At 33.7% G+C, this 19,155-nt stretch overlaps 1 protein-coding gene across 1 annotated transcript; it reads right to left on the reverse strand.

Annotated features, from left to right (window-relative positions):
- Nucleotides 1-11,221: 11,221 nt before the first annotated feature.
- Nucleotides 11,222-17,655, reverse strand: LOC147391628 (beta-casein (DUF760)). Its single transcript, XM_086459095.1, is given in 5 exon segments — nt 11,222-12,043; nt 12,046-12,167; nt 13,789-13,989; nt 16,311-16,591; nt 17,380-17,655. Coding segments are annotated over 5 exon segments (1,473 nt in total). The 5' UTR covers nt 17,557-17,655; the 3' UTR covers nt 11,222-11,351.
- Nucleotides 17,656-19,155: the final 1,500 nt, after the last annotated feature.

The raw sequence follows: 19,155 nt of genomic DNA on the forward strand, positions 1-19,155 counted from the left end.
TATATATATATACATAGATTTTTCTGCCTTTAAATCAGGTCGGCATACGTCACATCTTCGTTGCAAAATTTGATTTATTGGTCCAACTACTTAGACGCTCCAATGGATCGGGTTTGACCTGAAATCCAATTCTTTTTTATCTGATAAGTTTGCCTCGTGTACCGATAAATTATGAGATTGGATTTGACCCAATAAAATTGTTATTGGATTGATTGGTTTTTATATGTGATCAATCGATCTGATCTGACAAAAATTAGATATGATTTGAATCCTAATATTAAGATATGATAAAACTCTAATCTGACAATCGTGTCCAAATCTTATTGGATTCACTTTTACGATCGATCCAATCCTTATTAGATTGATCCTCGACAATCTCGATCCAAACTTGATCCACACTAGTGCTATTGTTGGGTTGGATTGAACTTGAAAATCGATCAATTTTGATATGATAACTTTAGTAGGGTTGGAAATTGGTCGGAGAATACTCGCTTACCTGACTCATCTAATTAGAGTTGTTCAGGCATAAGGTTTTTTTTTTTTTTTATCCCATTAAGATTTTGAGTAAATTTATTTGTAATTATTTTGTTCATTTTTTTAAGAATTGGATGTGCTTCATATCCAATCCAAATATCTATTTATTTGTGTTTAACATGATAAATTCACGATAAGACATATATATCATCCAAAATTAAGATTCTTCCATTCATGATTCAAAATCTCGTTCCGATGCAGTACTTTGATTTTTTCAAAAATTGAAATAATACTGAAACATTCAAAAATTTTGATATATTTATTTTGAATTTTAAAAGAAGTTTTTTACAGAAGACTATGGTCAAAGGGCATGTAATCAATTTAAAAAAAAATCTTAGGTGTTTGAAATAGTTATTAAAATTAGGGGTTTTAATTTAAGTAACTCACTTCAGAGGGTTGTTTTATTTAAATAGTCTAATCTTCTAGAGAAGACCAAGGTCAAGTATATAACTTGGGTCAAAATCACGAACTTCTCCCTAATATGTAGGGGGAAGAAGATGAAGACGTAGCCACTGCTGCCTCCTCCTACTCAAATGTCGATATAAATCTAGAGATCTCACTGATAAGTCTCTCTCTCTCTCTCTTCTTCATCTTTTTTCATTTTGTTTTTCGAAAAGAACATCAAAACAATCTATATTTCATATTCCAATGTGTTTTGTCTCGAGTTGTTGAAATATCAAAACGTTTCATGCTTATGATATTTTGAACCATACTTCTATCATCTTCAAAATGAGGTACATGTATCCAACTTGGATATCATTACATATATCCTTTTAAAAAAAAAGATAAATATTCAAATATGGATATTCTTGATAAAAGTGGGTATCAGATATAGAGTTGGATAAGGATACAGATATTAGCTTCATCCGACCCACACCCAACCCAATTCCAACCATAAACTTCAAGAATAATAGGATTTGATTTGATCGTATTAAATTGTTATTGGATTGGTTTTGATATGATCTAGATCCAACCCAATAACAATTATATTAGATTTGAATCCTAATATTAAGATCCAATAAGAAAAATGATTCGACAAGGTTTCGATACAATTCTATAGGGTTTGTTTTTGGGTTTGATCTCTATCGAATTGACCCTCGATTAATCTCAATCCAATTCATTGGCATCCCTATCCAAGAAGTTGGTACCACCCTCTTACAACCATGGAAATTCTCTTTATAATGACATGGCCCACCATTTTATATATCAACTTGATCACTATGCTAAAAATCATGATGAAGGTTAGTGAGACCACTTTTATATATTGCCCTCGTGAGATGATAGAACTCAAATGCTCTAGTCAACTTTGTTATTATTTTATTGAGTCGTACTGGGGTGATACAAAGGGAGACACAAGGGTGACAAAAACTTGTGGTGTTGTGCACATTAGATGTTTTTCCACGAGATATGAGCAAAAAGCATCTATGGTTATGTCCATGCCACCACATCACCTTTGTGTCTCCGTTTGTGTCATTCCAGCATTTTCCTATTTTCTTTTCTTATTTCGTAAGGTGGTGCACTGGAGCAGAAAATAGGCTTAAGCCGCTTATGTAACATATTTTGGAAGACTGATTTGCCCATCATATAAAAATTGGGATTAAGGAGTAAGCAAATATTTTAGTGGTAAAATTGTCTATTAAATCTAAATATAGACACCCACTTAAAATTACTGGTGTGCTATGAGAATTCTATGTTCTTATGCCATGTTTTGGAATCAACATCCCACGTCTTATTCATGATGGTACTTAACCTTTTTTTAATTTAAAAAAAAAAAATAATGATGAAGTGACGTCGAGATGGGACTTCCCATCGCACAACTCGGAAGTTTGTGAGAACCATATATGCTTTCCTCAGTGAAACATATATGGTTTCTATCCACTTTGGCATCAAGATGTGTTATTTGTGGTCCAATCTTGAGGTAACTCCAGAATGACTCATAAAAAAATAAAATAAAATAAAACTCTTGTTATCATATATAAAGATTAAGTCAATTTAAAATTTTAAAACGTGATCGGGTATTTTCAAATGAAATTGTGTCTTTCTACCTTTGTTTATAGGATTTTCATTTTTTAGTTGTATTATGTAGCATTTTGCTCTTTAGTGATATTGACATATGTCCGATTTTGATGATAATGCATATTTTTCCTACAAAATAATCATACATCAACAAGAGGTCATGATCTACTAATAAAATATTGTATTTGTTTGTGCAGAGAAGGTGGTGTTGTTGATTTTGCATATGAGTTACCAAGCCGTGATTTCATGAGATTCTTCTATCGACAATTTATAAGATTAATTGATCCTTCTTTTCTTTCCAATTTCTATAGTGGGTTGGTTGGTTGTAGGTTGTTTTCATATTGTATTAGTTGTGCTTGATAAGCTTTCTTTAGTTATAACTTCTTGATCAGGATGTCTATTGGATAAGCGTTCATTAAATATAAGTTCTTGAATGGGATGAATCTCGATTAGGATATGAATTCATTTCATCCCAACTCGACTATGAATTAGTCATCGATCATCCTCCAAGAGTGGGGTTGGTTGCGAGTGATGGATGTTTAACAAGACAATGGACGATGTCAACAACATTATTGGTTAACTATCAATTTCATTCAATAATCATAAAATTTATATAGATTGATATTTTCTTCTTTTAACTACAATTATTTTCCAATGTAGTATTTCAATGGCCAAAGCTTTGGGACTTAACTCTTACTAACCCTAGCAATTTTCTAACAAGAAGGCAATTATTTAATACCCATAGTTTTAAAACTCGAAAACTCTAACTTGAGTCAAATATCCATTGAGACACGCTTGGTTGATGACTCACAAGTTTATTGCTGTGAGCTTTCTGTGTTTTCGAGCTGGCTTGGTTCAGTCGATTAATTGACTTGACCATTTGTCGTGCTGGTTTCTTGTCTTAGAATCGAGTCACCTGAAAGCCAATCTTGTTGAGTTGAACTGGCCGAGTTTTGAGTTGACTCGAGCAATTTTAAAAGAGTTGTGATATTCTGAATCAAAAATTTTCACTTTGTCTGTACGTGGTCGATGTGGCAAGTGCACAGAATCATATATCTTTTTCTACGCGATACACAAGAAAAAAGATCTACGGTTCTGTGCACTTGCCACGTCAATCGTATACAGACAGAGTAAGGCTTTTCGGTTCAGATCATCATTAATCATTTTAAAACTATGTTTAATACATGCAGTTGGCATATCAATCCATTAATAATAAGGATAATGATGGATAACGATGATGATGAAGATGCTAGTGGTGATGAAAAAGTATATACATAATATATAATTTTTTAAATTAAATAATATTTTTTAAGTAAATTGAAAATTTATTATATTTATGGAGAGACACATCAAGTTGATGCCATCAATGGTCCGTTAGCTTCGTCGTTAGATTATATCGTTGACTGAGTCGTTTCTCTTTCAATTGTGACAAAACTATAGGACCCACACAAAGATACTTATGATATAATTTTATATAATTTAAGTATCTAATAGAGAATAATATCTGTAGTGAGTCGTTAGTTGTTTGGTTGAAATGGTTATATCTACCGCTAAATAAGATACTAAACGAAGTAAATAATAATAATAATAATAATAATAAACGGCTTATTTGGATGTAACCCTCACACTTTGGTGAATATTTGAGATACCCTCATTTCTAAATTATTAATAAGTAAATAATAATAATAAAAAAAGACTTATTTAGACATAACCCTTGACAGTTTCGTGAATATTTGAGATACCCTCATTTCTAAATTATTAACATAGACCCCGATGATAATTGACATAAATGCCCTCGTCTTCAACCTCTTTCCATAAACCATTTGGATCTTAATAAATGCTGGGAATTTGTTTAAAGGGTAATTCATTTAGAAATGAAAGCAAAATAAATAAATAAAAATTGGATTCTTGATTTTGGGGTGGGGGTAATAGTTACATTATTACACTAAGTGGTGGAAAATCATGTTGGAAAAATATTTTTTATTCTAAGGGAGAGATTGCTTCGGATGGGCATTCATTTTCTAGGAGAACTGGGCAATCATATTTTCCCTTTGAGTTTTGATCTGACTGGACGAGTAATATTAAGAAAAAAAATTTAAAGTTAAAAAAAATAATATTTAGAAAAGAGTTAATTTAGGATTTTACAAAATCTCAGATTGACTAATCACATGAGCTCATGTACTTGTGTATAGTGGATCTTCACCCACGAGATTATTTTTATCCCTATTTTGTGAGGAAGAAATTAAGATTGATAAATAAATGAAAAATTCTCTTATATTTGATATATGAGATTTTTTTTAATTCAGGTAAAAGTTTTCTTTCTGAAATGATTGTTTTCTTCTCACTTGTTGATTGAAGGTGAGGGCATCCCTAATTTACAAAATCACCCTCATTAGGATTGATGCAATCGGTCATCCAGGATTCTATGAAATCCCGAATGAACTTTTCTCTGAGCAAAAAAAAATATGTCTTAATTATCTTTGAAAATAACACTGGCCCACTACGGCTTTTTAGTCAGGTTTACTCCTTTTTAGTGTAATTCCGTCAATTACTTATGTAGAGTAACGTTCGATAAGAGTCTACTCCACTTGTGAAAAAGGGCCTTCAAAGTCTAATATCAAGTGTAGTCAATGCCTACGCGCTAAGATCAGTAGTTGTCTTATTAGCCAATTCAACACGGTGTGAACACACAATATAGACCCTTTTTCCTTGATATATGAGTGTTGAGTGTTGACCACGCAAAAATATCAATGGTTCTCTGCACTCAGTGCTGAAGATAGTTTTGTAGGTAGGCAGTTAGCGTAGCACAACTCATTTTAAAACTATGTTTAATACAATTAGTTGGCATGTCACCTACTATTAATAAGGATAATGACGATAGGAAAATTATGTGTAAGAAAATAAAAATTAAATTGAATAATAGTTTTTATATGTGAATTGAAAACTTATTATATTTATACAGGACCACATCAAGTTTAGACCATTAATGGTGATTTAACCTTACCGTTAGATTTTAACGTTGACCAAGTCGTTTGTCCTTTCATTCGTGCCAGACAGAAACGTAGGATCCACGGAAAGATGCTTATAATATCTATAGTTAATATTATATAAGTTTACGTATCAAATAGACAAACAAATGGTCTCTATTATTTATATAGTGAGTCGTTCGTTATTAGGTTGAAATGGTTATACCAACCACCAAATAAGATCATGGTCTTAAAACTCAGTTTCACGACTGGTCTCGTCCAAGTCAGATACCGAGTCATCTTGATCGAGTTTTTCGATATGCTTAAGATGTCTGGTCCAAATTTTTTAAAAATAAACATGAAATATTAAACTTACTCTAAAAATCGACTTGTGCATCCATCTCGTTCATGCCTGACATCAAAACGACTCGGATGATACGTCTCGATCTCAAATGAATTTTGAAATCATGAGTATGATACCAAACGAAGTAAACAAAATAAAAATAAAAGGTTGATTTAGACATATGCCCCTCAATGTTTTGATGAATATTTTAGGCATCCCTTTGTTTTTAAATTATTTACATACTCCTTGACTTGGTCTTCCTTGGGATACCAATGAAAATTGACATAAGTGCCTTTATCTTCAACCTCTTTCTAAAAACACTTTTGAAGTCTATGAAAACTTGAATGTGCATCAAAAAAAAATTTCAAAGCAACTTTTGACCGAGCAAACTCTAGGTTTGTACAAAAACATGGAATTTGTTTTCAAAGGAAAATAAAGTCCTTGGGAAAATGAATTCCTTCATATTACATTAAGGAGATTTTTCATTTTTTAGAGTTGATTTTAACTTTGGGGGTGGCAATAGTTGTGAGATTACAATATTAGAGGTGGGAAAATCATTTTCCCCCCTAGAGTGAAAATTGTTATGGGAAGAAACTTATTTTCCAAGAGAAATGTGCAATCAAAGACTTCAAAATCATGTTTTTCAGAATTTTTTTTTTTTTTTTTTGCCCATTTTCAATATGCAATCATACAAACCCAATTTTTTTTCTTCACAAAATCAAATATCTTCAAATCTTGAGTAAAATATTTTACCTTTGCCTTCAACCTTTGGATTTAATATCTTTCAATAATTAAATCTCATGTTTACATTACGGATTTTAGAGAAGAAGAAGATAATAAAATTCTAACTAAAAAAAATCAATTGTTAATTACAAAAAAAAACTTATAAACAATGGATTGAAGATGAAGTTATTTAGATAAAAATAATTGTGACAAAGGTTGAAGGACTTGAAGATGATTTGTTTTGAGAGAAAAATTAGATTTTTTTTCTCTCTAGACATTAAAGATGAAGGTGTTTGAGTCACTTTTTATTAGTCTTTCAACGTTCAGTGATGTCAAGGCGCATCACCTCAACTTTAAAATATAAGGGTATCTCAAATATTTATCAAAAAATGGAGGGGTATAAAATAAAAACAATAGAAACACGACACAATATATTTGGTTTTGGTGCTTAGTTTGAAGACGTCAAAATGTCAATCACTTCGATGGGCCCACGAGCCGAAAGAATCAATCGGTTGCGGCCGCATTTAGCCCTCATTAGTTGATAAGTCGGACTCTAGTTGGTTGTGGTGGGCCCAACTTGACTTATCGTAACACGTGTCACTTATGGATGAAAAATACGACAAGGATGTCCGAATGTCTTTCGTGGGAAGGCTCACGCTTTCTAATATGTTTTACGCGTTTTGGTCGGCTGCGTCATACGTAAGATATTAGTTCTGATCCTTCTAGATAAGAAGGAAAAAAAAATGTGGTTTGGTTTAGATTGGAATTATTATAGATCGGATGGTGATAAAAGAGCCACGTGGATGTTGGTTTGAAGGGTTAGAACTTAGAACTGTGATGCTTACATCAAAGGTTGACTTTAAATTAGAAAAACTATGATGATGTTGATCAGATGGTGAGGAAAGAGTCATCTTGATGATGTTTTGTTGGGTTATAATTATAATGTGGTTGGAGGTTATATGTATGGTTGACTTTTGAGTACCAATGGCTATGATGATCGTGATCGGTGGGTGAGAAAAGAGCCACCTCGATCGTTGCCTTCCTGAGATATTATTATAATGTGGTCGAAGTTTACATTTTTTTTTTAATACCAATGACGATGGTAATCTTGACTTGACCAACAACACGATCAAGGATCTCTAGAAGCAATAATTGTTGAAAATAATGGAAAAATATTCATTTTATTGACCCCAAAAATTTAGGGTAAGACCTTAGGAAGATGAAGAAAATAATGATGGATAACACATTTAGTCTCTAGGTTGCGATAGTGTTATTAAACCCGTTTAGTTATTAAGTGGCCTAGCTTGTCTTAGTAGCTCATTGTAGAAGATCTATATATATATATATATATATAGATATATAGGTCCTGTCGGCACCCTAAGTTTTACCACACACTTTAACAAACGCGTTTTGTCTTACATGGGTTAGAAGTTTCGGAATGAGCTGATTTTTGGTGAGGATGATCTCTATGGTGAGGAGATCATCCTCACCAAAAATCAGCTCATTTCAAAACTTCTAACCCCATCAAAATTGATTTACAAAAATGGACGGTCCACAATTTTTCAACGTGTAAACATGGGGTTAAACATTTTGGAATGGGCTGATTTTTGGGGAGGATGATCTTCTAATCATAGAGATCATCCTCACCAAAAATCAGCTCATTCCAAAACTTCTAACCCATGTAGGACAAAAAACGTTTGTTAAAGTGTGTGGTAAAACTTAGGGTGCTGAACATTTCCCATATATATATATATATATATATATATATATATTTCAGGTTTTCAAATGGGAGAGGTTATTTGCACACATCAAAATGAGTCCATGCACCCACTTAAGTGGTTTTTATAAAAATATAAAATTAAAAATAAATAAATTATCATGTCACCTTTTCATTTTGGCTTTAATCATTCCCATCACAATCTACCGAGCAAAAATTCAAAATCTATTTTCTTCTTCTTTATATTTATCTCCTTCCGAGTTTTGTGAGAGGTTGAATAAATGAATATTAGATTTTGGATTTTTTTTTTCGAGTTATCTTATTTATTTGAAATTTCTTTCACTTTTTTAACGTTTAATCATCAAAGAAGATGGAAAATTATTTTTAAAATCTTAAAACGACGATTTTAAATTGAATATTTTTTTGACAGTTTTGTTTAATAGGTTTAGGCCCAACTTTTTAGCAAATTCAGTAGGTACTTACTAAATATTACTAAACAAATTCGGTAGGTATCTACTGAAGATTACAAGACTGATTTGATAAGTATTTGATTCAGTCAGTACCTACCAAACAAAACTTTCTCTTGTAAATAACTTCAACTCGATTGAAAATATTTAGAGTAAGAAAAATAAGTAGGATTAAAGTTTAAAATCTTTATAGATGTGAAGAAGAAGTGAGAAAGAGAGGAATAAGAAGAGAAGAGAAGAGATAAAGAAGAAAAATGGTCAAGACATTTAAGTGCGTGAAATGGCTTGTTTCAATACGTGCAAATAGCCTCCCCCTTTTCAAATATCCTTTTAGGATGGGACTAGTCCTTACACTTGGACACCACAACCCCACAACAATTTCTCAACATGCAACAGGATAAGTTGGAAGGTCACCAAATTTTGAACACTCGATCAAATGAGCTAACCGTCTCAGAGTTATAAAAATGTATTATCGTAACTATATTTGCAACATATAAGAAATTTTTGGGTTAGTTTCTACCAATTCTTTTTTACTACACTCAAAAGTAAAATTAAAGTTGATCTAGACATTACCTCCATAATTTGATGAATATTTGACATGCCCTTGAGTTAGATGACATGCACACATAGTTTTTCTCTAACATAAAATCATCTAATCTTAAACCTCTAACTAAAACTCATGATCGTCGTCTTATAGTGGAAAAATTTCCCAGCATCTTTAACCTTAAGATTCTCTCCTTGAACCCCTCAAGAACATTATAAGATTTTGGAAAAGTTAGCCCATGAAATTTTGAGTTAAAAAAGAAAAAAAAAAAATCAAGGCCGAATAAGTTTATAAAAAAACAAAATTGATTTTTTGACGCTCCTTGACGTGGCACATGTTAGATCCATAGACTTTTTCCTGGCATACACAATTGCACATATTTATGGAGATGTAAAATTGTGCATTTTGAGGGAAAAAAAATCTATGATTCTAGTCCATGCAACGTAAGGGAGCACATGTCAGAATGGAGCATTAGAAAATCATGACCCTGAAAAATTTTAAAGATGCTGACGATCACAAATTTTTAGAAGAAAAATCATGTGACATTTTGGTTGTTGGTTGAAGATGTCAACATTTAATTAGGTAAATTTTTGTCAATATCTTTGTTTAGATTGAGGTTAAGAGGGTATCTCAATATTCACCAAAACCTAAAAGACTACATCTAAATCACCCTAAAATTAATTATGACGTTTGAGGTGCCGATAACCAGTTTTTTTAATAGCCACACTCATTACTATGTCTTTCCATCCGTAGTCCTTTGATTTGGGTTTTCTCTACGTAGGTGAGAAAAGCTTAGTAAAAGTAAGTTAAAGGTATGTTTGATTGCATGGAAAGTGATTTTCTATGGAATTTGAAATTCATGGAAAAAAAGTAGTGAAAAATAGGTAGAGTTGAAAAATCAAATTCCATTGTTTAATTTTACTTGGATAAAATCATGAGAAAATTATATAAAATAAAATATAAAAAAAGATGAAGAAAGAGAAGATGAGGAAGAGAAAGAAGATGAGAGGAAGGGGAAAGAAAGAAGAAGATGCTGAGGAAGAGGGAGGGGGGAGGATGTGGCAACGGTGGAGGTAAGTGAGGAAGAAGAAGGGAAACTGTGGTGGTGGTGGTGGCGGTGGCGGAGGTAAGTGAGGAAGAAGATGATGAGGGGAGAACGTGGTAGTGGCGATGGCGACAGAGGTGAGGGATGAAGAGAGAGAAGGTGGCTAGAGATAATGATGATGACGACGATGTTAGTGTGATGGTAGTGACGATAGTTGGAAAGAAGAAGATATAAATGAGGATGAAAAATATGGGTGGATTTCATTTTCCCACAATCCCACCCATATGGGTGAGAAAGTGAAATCCATATTTTAGTAGACTTTTTGATTGGGATGGAAAATGAATTCTCATTTCCATGTGCAATCAAACACTTAAAACATATCATTTTCCATGGAAATTAATTTTCCATATGCAATCAAACATAACCTAGGAAGAATCTAAAAAGGACTTTCTATCTGTTCTTCCTCATCTTTGGTATGTAATGTATAATTCCATTTATTGGTTTATCGTAAAATAAATAAATAAATGGTTTGTTAGAATAAACTCTCAAAATTAGGCTGATTGATCCCACCCATGAGCATGTCCATACACAATCAAATCCAATGGCTAGAAATTACCAACCAAACTGAATGTTGGGTGACCATTACCTTTCAAGTCATGATGGCGTGAACTCAAGATTAGATTGGACCTCATATCGCACACCTTGACGTGAAAGTGGATAGGAACCATACATGCTTTTTCACCAATATCTTGAGGGAAAGCATCTATGGTTCCCATACAATTTCACATCAAGGTGTGCGAAGTGAGGTCCTATCTTGACATCACGACAGCATTATTCTTACCTTTCACATTTAGAGACTGAAAACATGAACTCAAAAAGTATAATTCACATACACTTACAATGCTTCCATCACCATCTCTAAGCATCAGTTTTTAAAAAATTACATTATATACTATACAGAACATTCCGTCCAAGCTCGAAATTAATCATTTGAGTTCAGCTTTTGACAAAGTGGTACTTGGACTCAACATAGCCTTCTGCATCCCATAGAAATGACCCAAACGCGACAGCCTCCAATACCAGCATTGTCAATCCAGAGAATGTAATCCCAATCACGTCATCGTTTGACATATCGATTGACCCATCATCAGCAATCCTAATATCCGGCCTCCCGAACAAGGCTTGTGTCTGTTTCTCAATCAAAGAAATAGCTTCCTTTGACCTTATTGTCGCATACCTCTGCAGTGTTTCTGCGTCGAGGTACATGACATAGGACCTTAATCTATACGACTTGGTTTCACCAGAATCCGAGAAACCTCGTTCACCGTCGCTGAAATCATCAGGGGGGATTCGGATCAATGAGTCTGGATCCCAGAGTTGATATTCAGGTGCAGGATCCTTGAAAATTACCTGGTCGTCTTCTTTGCTTCCTTTCGGAAGAGTTTTCATGGTTCTCTCAAGTTGGAACCTTTGATCAACTCTTCTGAGGAAATACCCATACATTATAGAGGCCGCGTAGAGCTTCCCGAGTTTGATTTTGCTAATCTGTACAACAGTATCAAGAGGACCCACCATACGTTCTCCGAGAACAAGAGATAAGTGGCTTTGTATCATCTCAAAGGCTTCAGGAGAGTGGACAGATTCTAGTTTATGTTCCTGGCTTGGCCACCAATCCACCCTACCAGTCAGATCGACGACGATATGGGGGGGATCAAAGAAATGCCATTGTCCATGAATTTCTGTACAATCAAGCAGTAGATTATCTCCTCTAATGCCTTCTCTCTCTCTTTCTCCCTGACTTGTGCTATTCTCCTGGAATAGCAGAATTAGAGTTATGTTGGTTGTTTTATTAGCTTTACCAAGAATAATGTTATTATGCACAACAACTAAGACAATGTGAAGTTGTATCTCACCATCTACATCATCATCAATTAGTTAAAACAATGCAGCTCAAGAGAATTTTTCCACCTACGGACAGCATTGCTGACAGTAAACTTACCATGAGATACGTGCAGGACCAAGATTATATAAAAGTAGAAATTTACATAGAAATTAATTTTAAGTTTTGTAGAACAAGCTTGCTAAGCTGGTGTTGATGGAACAATCTGTGTTCAAAATCCACCTTCACCCAACAAACTATCAACACTAACCCCCTAGATCACCAAAAAATTAAAATAAAATAAAATCTCATCCAGTAACATAATTATTGGAAATTAGTCAGTACTTAAAAATCAAAAGAACCAAAAATAGATCAAAAGTTGAGTTTCATGCATCAATCTTAAGTACAAGAAGAGGTCTAAAGTACGTGTTGGGCATACCCAGTGAATGGTCTACCCTCCTAACACCTAAACATGTGGCTCGAATTTGGATTGGAACCACAAATTAATTTTCCCCACCGAGAGGAATTCCTATGGGATGGTAAAAAAAACTCCACCAAAAACATAGTCATTTTTTGTAAAACATAAGTTTCCAGTTGAGTCCTGGTGTGGTATCATTTCCCAGTGATGAGATGGATGGTCGCTGTAAGGACAGCAGAGTGCATTTGTAAAACTGATGAGACCACATATACTACATCCAGTCAGGAGAAAAGCCAAAAACATTCTCAACAGAAACATTCCAAGAGATTCCGAAACATTCAATGTTCGCTCCAGTTTCGGCCAAAACCAGAATGTTCCACTGAAACGACCTCAAACGGCACAAAACTTTGGACAATGATTACATCATCATTAGATGCTAGTCTACCAAGTGAAAAGGTTCCACCCCTATTTTAGGAACACTATTAAAGAATACTAGGCTAAAATGAACAATTCAAATTCATCATCTGAAGAAAAATAGAAAGCCCAAATACCATATTCTAATCATAAGAATTGTTGTGCCGTGACTCTGAGAATGGGCAGAAACACTCATTTAAGAGAGATCCCCGGGCCAGCAGTTGACCTGACAAGTTACTTCTTAATAGATATATCTGCACTAGGGTGGTTTGGGTCATCCTGACAGGTTGATTTCCAGTTTAGAATACATCCAAGGTGTGACACATCAAATGGTAGCTTTTAGCAACCCCTTCGTCTGCACCATGTGTATCCCAATAAGTTTAGGAGGGAGGTCAGACTGGGGAAGTCCGTGAACAACTTGGTTTGAAGGTGGTGGAACAAAGGGATTTTGTTGGGGAGGGGAGGTTGGGGGTGGCAGGTGGGGAATTTCGATTTTGGCTATGGAAGGTTTGGGGAGGATTTTTGGTAGCGGAAACAACTTGAGGATGGGAAGAGATACCTTCATCAACAAATTGAGGAAGAGAATACAGACGCGTAGAGAGTTGTTAAACATCTTCTTTAACTTAGTGAACCCTCATAGTGGTCGTTCTAATTTGACCTTGACTATGGATTGAATTTCACTTCAAAGTGATTTGAGTCTCTCATTAAGAGTTTGTTTCTGCCTTTGAAGATCCTTCATCTCTCGGTCGTATTTGGCTTGAATTTGCTTCAAATTCACTTCCAATCTTTCATCAATTGATTGATGAACAATATCAAGCCAAGCACTGCGCTTAACATGTTCTTGTGCGTCTCCCTTCAAAAGATCGTGCCTTTTTGTTCCCATTGGCATGATGAAGAACAAAAGTGTATGGCTTTGATACCATCTGATGAAGGGTAAAATACACAAACTTATAGTTTATATTAAAGATTTGGTTCTATGGTGAAATCCCAAGAAATAAGGGTAATGAAGAATCTCTATATCGAGCAAAATAGACTAGAAACTTCAATCTAGGTTTGAGATTGATGAAAGTCAATCACAAACACTAAAATTAAGAACCATTATGGGGCTTTTATACTCAAAAAACAAAGAAAGGGAAGAAAAGTCTCTTTTTTTTTTCTTTTATTAATCAATCTTCAAAAAAACTAACTTGCCGAATTTTTTTTTTTTTATCAATTGCTGAATTTGTTCATTGGAGCTCCTTATATAGATAACTCCTTCATAACAACTTAAAAACCTTCTAATCTATCATAACTGAATTTGAACATCTAAAAGAACTTATAATTATAACCTAAAGAATAAAAATGAATTTTAATCATAAAATAAATTAGAAACAAGCTAGGAAAAAAATTTGTCTAAAATTAAAATAAAAACTAACTAGAACCACTTAAGAAACTTAAAAAATAGAAACTCAATAAAAGAAATAGTTCTAAGAGAAGTTGGACTAGGTCTTGAGGACCGATCAAAGATTGAATCGAGTTGACTCGATTTTGATTGATTTGACTTAATTAATGTTGCTGATTTCTTTCTTCGACGCCTCTTAACTCAATCATAGGTATTGAGATAAGTGTCGGCAAGCCTATCTACATTAGTTACATGATAATATATATGTACACAAGGTATGTGTCATGAAAATGATTGACGCTTGGAAGGCCTGAATTTTCCTCTTGGACATTGACAACCTTCCCTTTCTTTGTAATCATATTTATGGTGCATAAACGCAATAAGAAGACAGAAACTTTTTTGTTTTCTTTTTTTTTTTTTTTTGCATTGGGGGGGGGGAAGAAGCATACCCTAAAGGTTTGTAATGTCATGAAGGTAAAATCTTATAACAAAAGTTTTAAGAACGTAGATATACATTTTAACTCAGAATATATAATCCACGGCAACTCACATTATGAATGATAGAACCGTGTGTATTCTAAAATTCGACAAACACTATTGACCAAGCACGGCAAGGTAAACTACAAAAAGCGACTAATGGTATTTTCACTGAATCCCCATCAAATGAGAGATATAGACATACTGAAATCTAGCATTTGTTGTTTCCAAACCCACAATAAAATTTAGTTGAACAAAGAAAAGAATGGGTAATGATGGTTAAGTGTGTATTATGTGCCAAGTGGAAACTAGTTGCTTGCAACATTGAATGAGCATTAAAAGATTTAAAGGAAGGTAGCTGTCATCAGAGACTTGACGGATTAGATATCCTAGCCAGAATTGGACCTTGACATAAAGCTAAAGAAACTAAAAGACTGAGGTTAGGCAAAATCAAGAGAAAGAGAAGGAATGTTTAAAACACGCAAGACTAAACAAGTTTATTAGTAAAGATAAAGAACATTAAAGGAAATTATTATAAATGTGTCGGGATAAGTTGCAATTAGTCATGGGAAATTGGATATACTGCATTTGAAGGTACCAACTTGGTAAGTTGCTAAATTTTGTGAGTGGTAGTAATACAACAAACCTAGAATCATATATACCTATATGGGGAACGCTAACGTCAAAGACCTAATGGGGACGTTAGCAAGTCAGACTTTGAAATATGCAACCTGCTTCAAAATTCTGGTAGAATCCTCTTCACAACATGGCAAGTGGATTTTCATATTTGTTTCACGCCCCGACCATGCGTAATCCAAAGAGGAGGGTTCTACCGAAAATTTGAAGTGGGCTAACTGCTTCAAAGCTTTTTTTTGACGTTAGCATTCTCCACCATATTCACTTTTCAAAAATACCATTCCCCATTTTGTCTTTTAGTGAAAAAGACAAGGGTATGTTAGTCTTTTATTGCAAACAAAAAATTTAAATCTAAAGATTAAAATTCCCTTAGCATTTATTATGTAAAAGACAAATATTTATCTTGTAAACAAACGTTTATTATGCATATTCATAAGAAATTACGTAAAAGACCAACATACCCTTTTCTTTTGACTAAAAGACAAAATGGACAGGGTATTATTTGAAAGTGAATGTATAATGACCATTTTGTATAAAGATTTGGGAAAACTCGAGGCCAAAACCCTGCACCTTGGGTCTCAAGGCATATTTTTGAACAATGGTCTCAATATACATCCAAGGGCCAGGTAGAATTTGCTTAACAAGGAACTCCAAGTAGAATTTGTACAAAGTAAGTTTTATCATTGACTTGAAAAACTCCAAAATCAAAAACGAAATACACACAATAGGCCGAGTATAATAGAAAGGTACCTATACAGGAGGAGATCTTGAGATGGTGGTGGAGCTTCTTCTTTTTGGGAATCTCGATCAGTTTGAAGGTTCTCAAGCTGTTGATCAATGGCTGAGGGGAGTAGATGTGGATGGGATTGTAGTATTTGCGCCAAAAGCTGACCAGTTGGAGATTCAAATTGTAAAGGAGCGATTGGTGTTGAACTATCATTTGAATTCCTCGATGCTCTCACCATTAAGCCTCTAGTTCGGCATGTCTCCAACCTGATTCCATGTTTCGGAATGCAAAAGGAGGTACAGCTCTACAAAGGAAAAGATTTTATCAAAAACCCAAAAAAGAAAACCCTTAAAAATGTAGAAGAGAAAAAACAATGCAGAACAATCTTCCCAATTTCCCTCCCTAAGTCTCTTTTCAAACTAACAAAGAAATAAAGTTTTGGAGGAAATCTAGTACATGATATTAATTCATCCATTTCAACACCAATTACTAGATGCATCTATTGGCCCAAGTTCTCCATTCAAATAAAGCACCCCTCTCATACTAATCAAATCCAAAGTATGGGTGTCAATGAAAAGGATCAAAAGGAAACATTATATAATGTCTTAAAAGTGGGAAGAAATTAACAGCCATGATAAAGCATGCTATATTTTCGAAAAATGAAAAAAATATCGGTATATAACAATCTTATTTACATCTTCAAAAAGCAATAACAACCCGTATTTCAAAAAAATTAAATATTAAATAATTGAATAATTTTTCTAAATAGCAATCAAAACAACAGCATGAAGAAATTTATCAAAACCAAATTAGGGTATCATAATGTCCATTATATGGTTTTTGTTTTCTACTCGTAAATTAAATAAAAAATAAATACAGTCAAATATGAAATTGCATACTAATTATGATGAAATGGTCTTGATTTCTAAGTGTTGTTAAGTTAATTCTCATTTGAAAGAGATCAACATCGTCATTAAGGCAGAAAAACTAAACTTTTACATAATTCAACTTCCGATATAGTCAGTTTAAATTGAAATTGGAGAACATAATAAGATTCACAAATGCAAATCAAATGGGAGCGAGTGTTCTAACCTTGAAAATTCCAGGGGAGAGAAGGAATTTAGAATCAGAGAACGAGGAAAATTTCTTAAAAAGATCAGACGACCTGAAAATCGAACCTCCCGAGGAAGAAGAAGAATTAGAGCAGGAAGGAAGAACAGAGAATCCATCTCCACTGCTAATAACACCCGAAGCTACCACCTGCATCATCCTCTACCCTGAAATCTCCGAGACCAGAAAAGTAGTTAGGGTTTTCGAAGAAAAAAAAATCTTTTTTTTTTTTTTTTTTTTTTCTAGAGAGAGTGTACAATTCTAATCTTTTTGGGAGGAAGAGATGATGTGGTGAGACTTGGGAGTTGGGAGTAAGAGGTGAACGAGGTTTGATTGGCGGTTATCAATGGGCCCATTTCAAGGTTTGGGACTTTCAGCTCATCTTGAGCCCATGGTTTTAAAACTCTTTTCAGTAGGGGTTGCAACTTGATCCGGTGCAAACCGAGAACCGAGCCAAACCTATAGTTTTGGGGTGGTTTGGTTTGGAACAAGTTGCGGTTTGATTTTGGGTTATGAAAATGGAGAATCGATCAATTTGATTCAATTCTCGAATCAAGTTTGTATAGAACCGAACCCCTATGCAATAAATAAATATATATCATATATGTATATAATAATTATTATGAATTATTTTAAGAATTAGTGCATAGATTAGTGATCTTTTATGGATTAACTAATAGTTTTTTATGGATAGATTTGTGATTTATTATATGAAATTTTATGTTTAATTTTTTATTAAAAAATATTACTTATAATTTATAAAATATTTGCAATCCGTGGAATCGAACCGAATCAAACTGACTTTAATTTGGTTTTGGTTGATTTGGTTCCAATGGAATTTGGTTCGGTTTTGGTTCTTATTTAGTGGAATCGACCTACGTCGGTTAGTTCCAATTTGACCTCAAACCGAATTGAATCAAGTTGCACCCCTACTTTTCAGCATATCATCTCGAACGAGTTTTCTGATAAGTTTGAGATGTTTCGTTCAACAATGAGAAAAATGAAAGTGGGATTTTAAATCTCGTCCAATAAATTGACTTGTCCGATACCGAGATGACTCAGTAGATACGTCTCAGAGTGAGACGAGTTTTGAAACCATTCAAAAGTATAATTAGATTAAAACCATGCTCGGTTTTACTCTATGCTTGCTTCATAGATAGTCTCCGTTTAGATACAAAGTAGAACGTTTAAAGTAATTACTGTGGAGAAAAATAGTTAATTTTCTTTATCATTTTGAAAGTTTAGAATTTTTTACTTAAAAAAAAAAAAGTTAAATAATGGCGAAGGTGAAGATTAATATTAAACAATCATAATAAGCTTGGCCAAGTTATTGACAAAATATTTTTCCACCAACTCTTCCAGAAATTATTCTCTTAAAATCAACGAGGGCCCCACCCCAAAACTAAACACCAACTCTCTCTCTTTCTGACATTTATCAGTCGACTAGATGCAATCAACCATTGAAATTCATTTTTGTGACGAAAGTATTTTTCTTCGAAAATATTTTCTGTACTAATATGGACCCTTGAATTTTTAATTTAGGAAGTCTCATTTCAAAATATAGACTTCAGATCAGAAGTATTTCCCTTCTCACATTTCATCCTTATCGGTTTGGGTAAATTACACTGACCCCATAATGTTTTGATAATTGCACTTACCACCCTTCCCTCAAATTACCATCACCTTCCTTTTTTTTTTTTTTTTCTTTTTTTAAAGACCATTTTGCCCTTCTCAAAATGTTTAATTCTTTTTTATAAA

Source organism: Akebia trifoliata, chromosome 11, assembly GCF_017979445.1.
Source record: "Akebia trifoliata isolate Shusen 1 chromosome 11, ASM1797944v1, whole genome shotgun sequence".
Classification (NCBI taxonomy): domain Eukaryota; kingdom Viridiplantae; phylum Streptophyta; class Magnoliopsida; order Ranunculales; family Lardizabalaceae; genus Akebia; species Akebia trifoliata.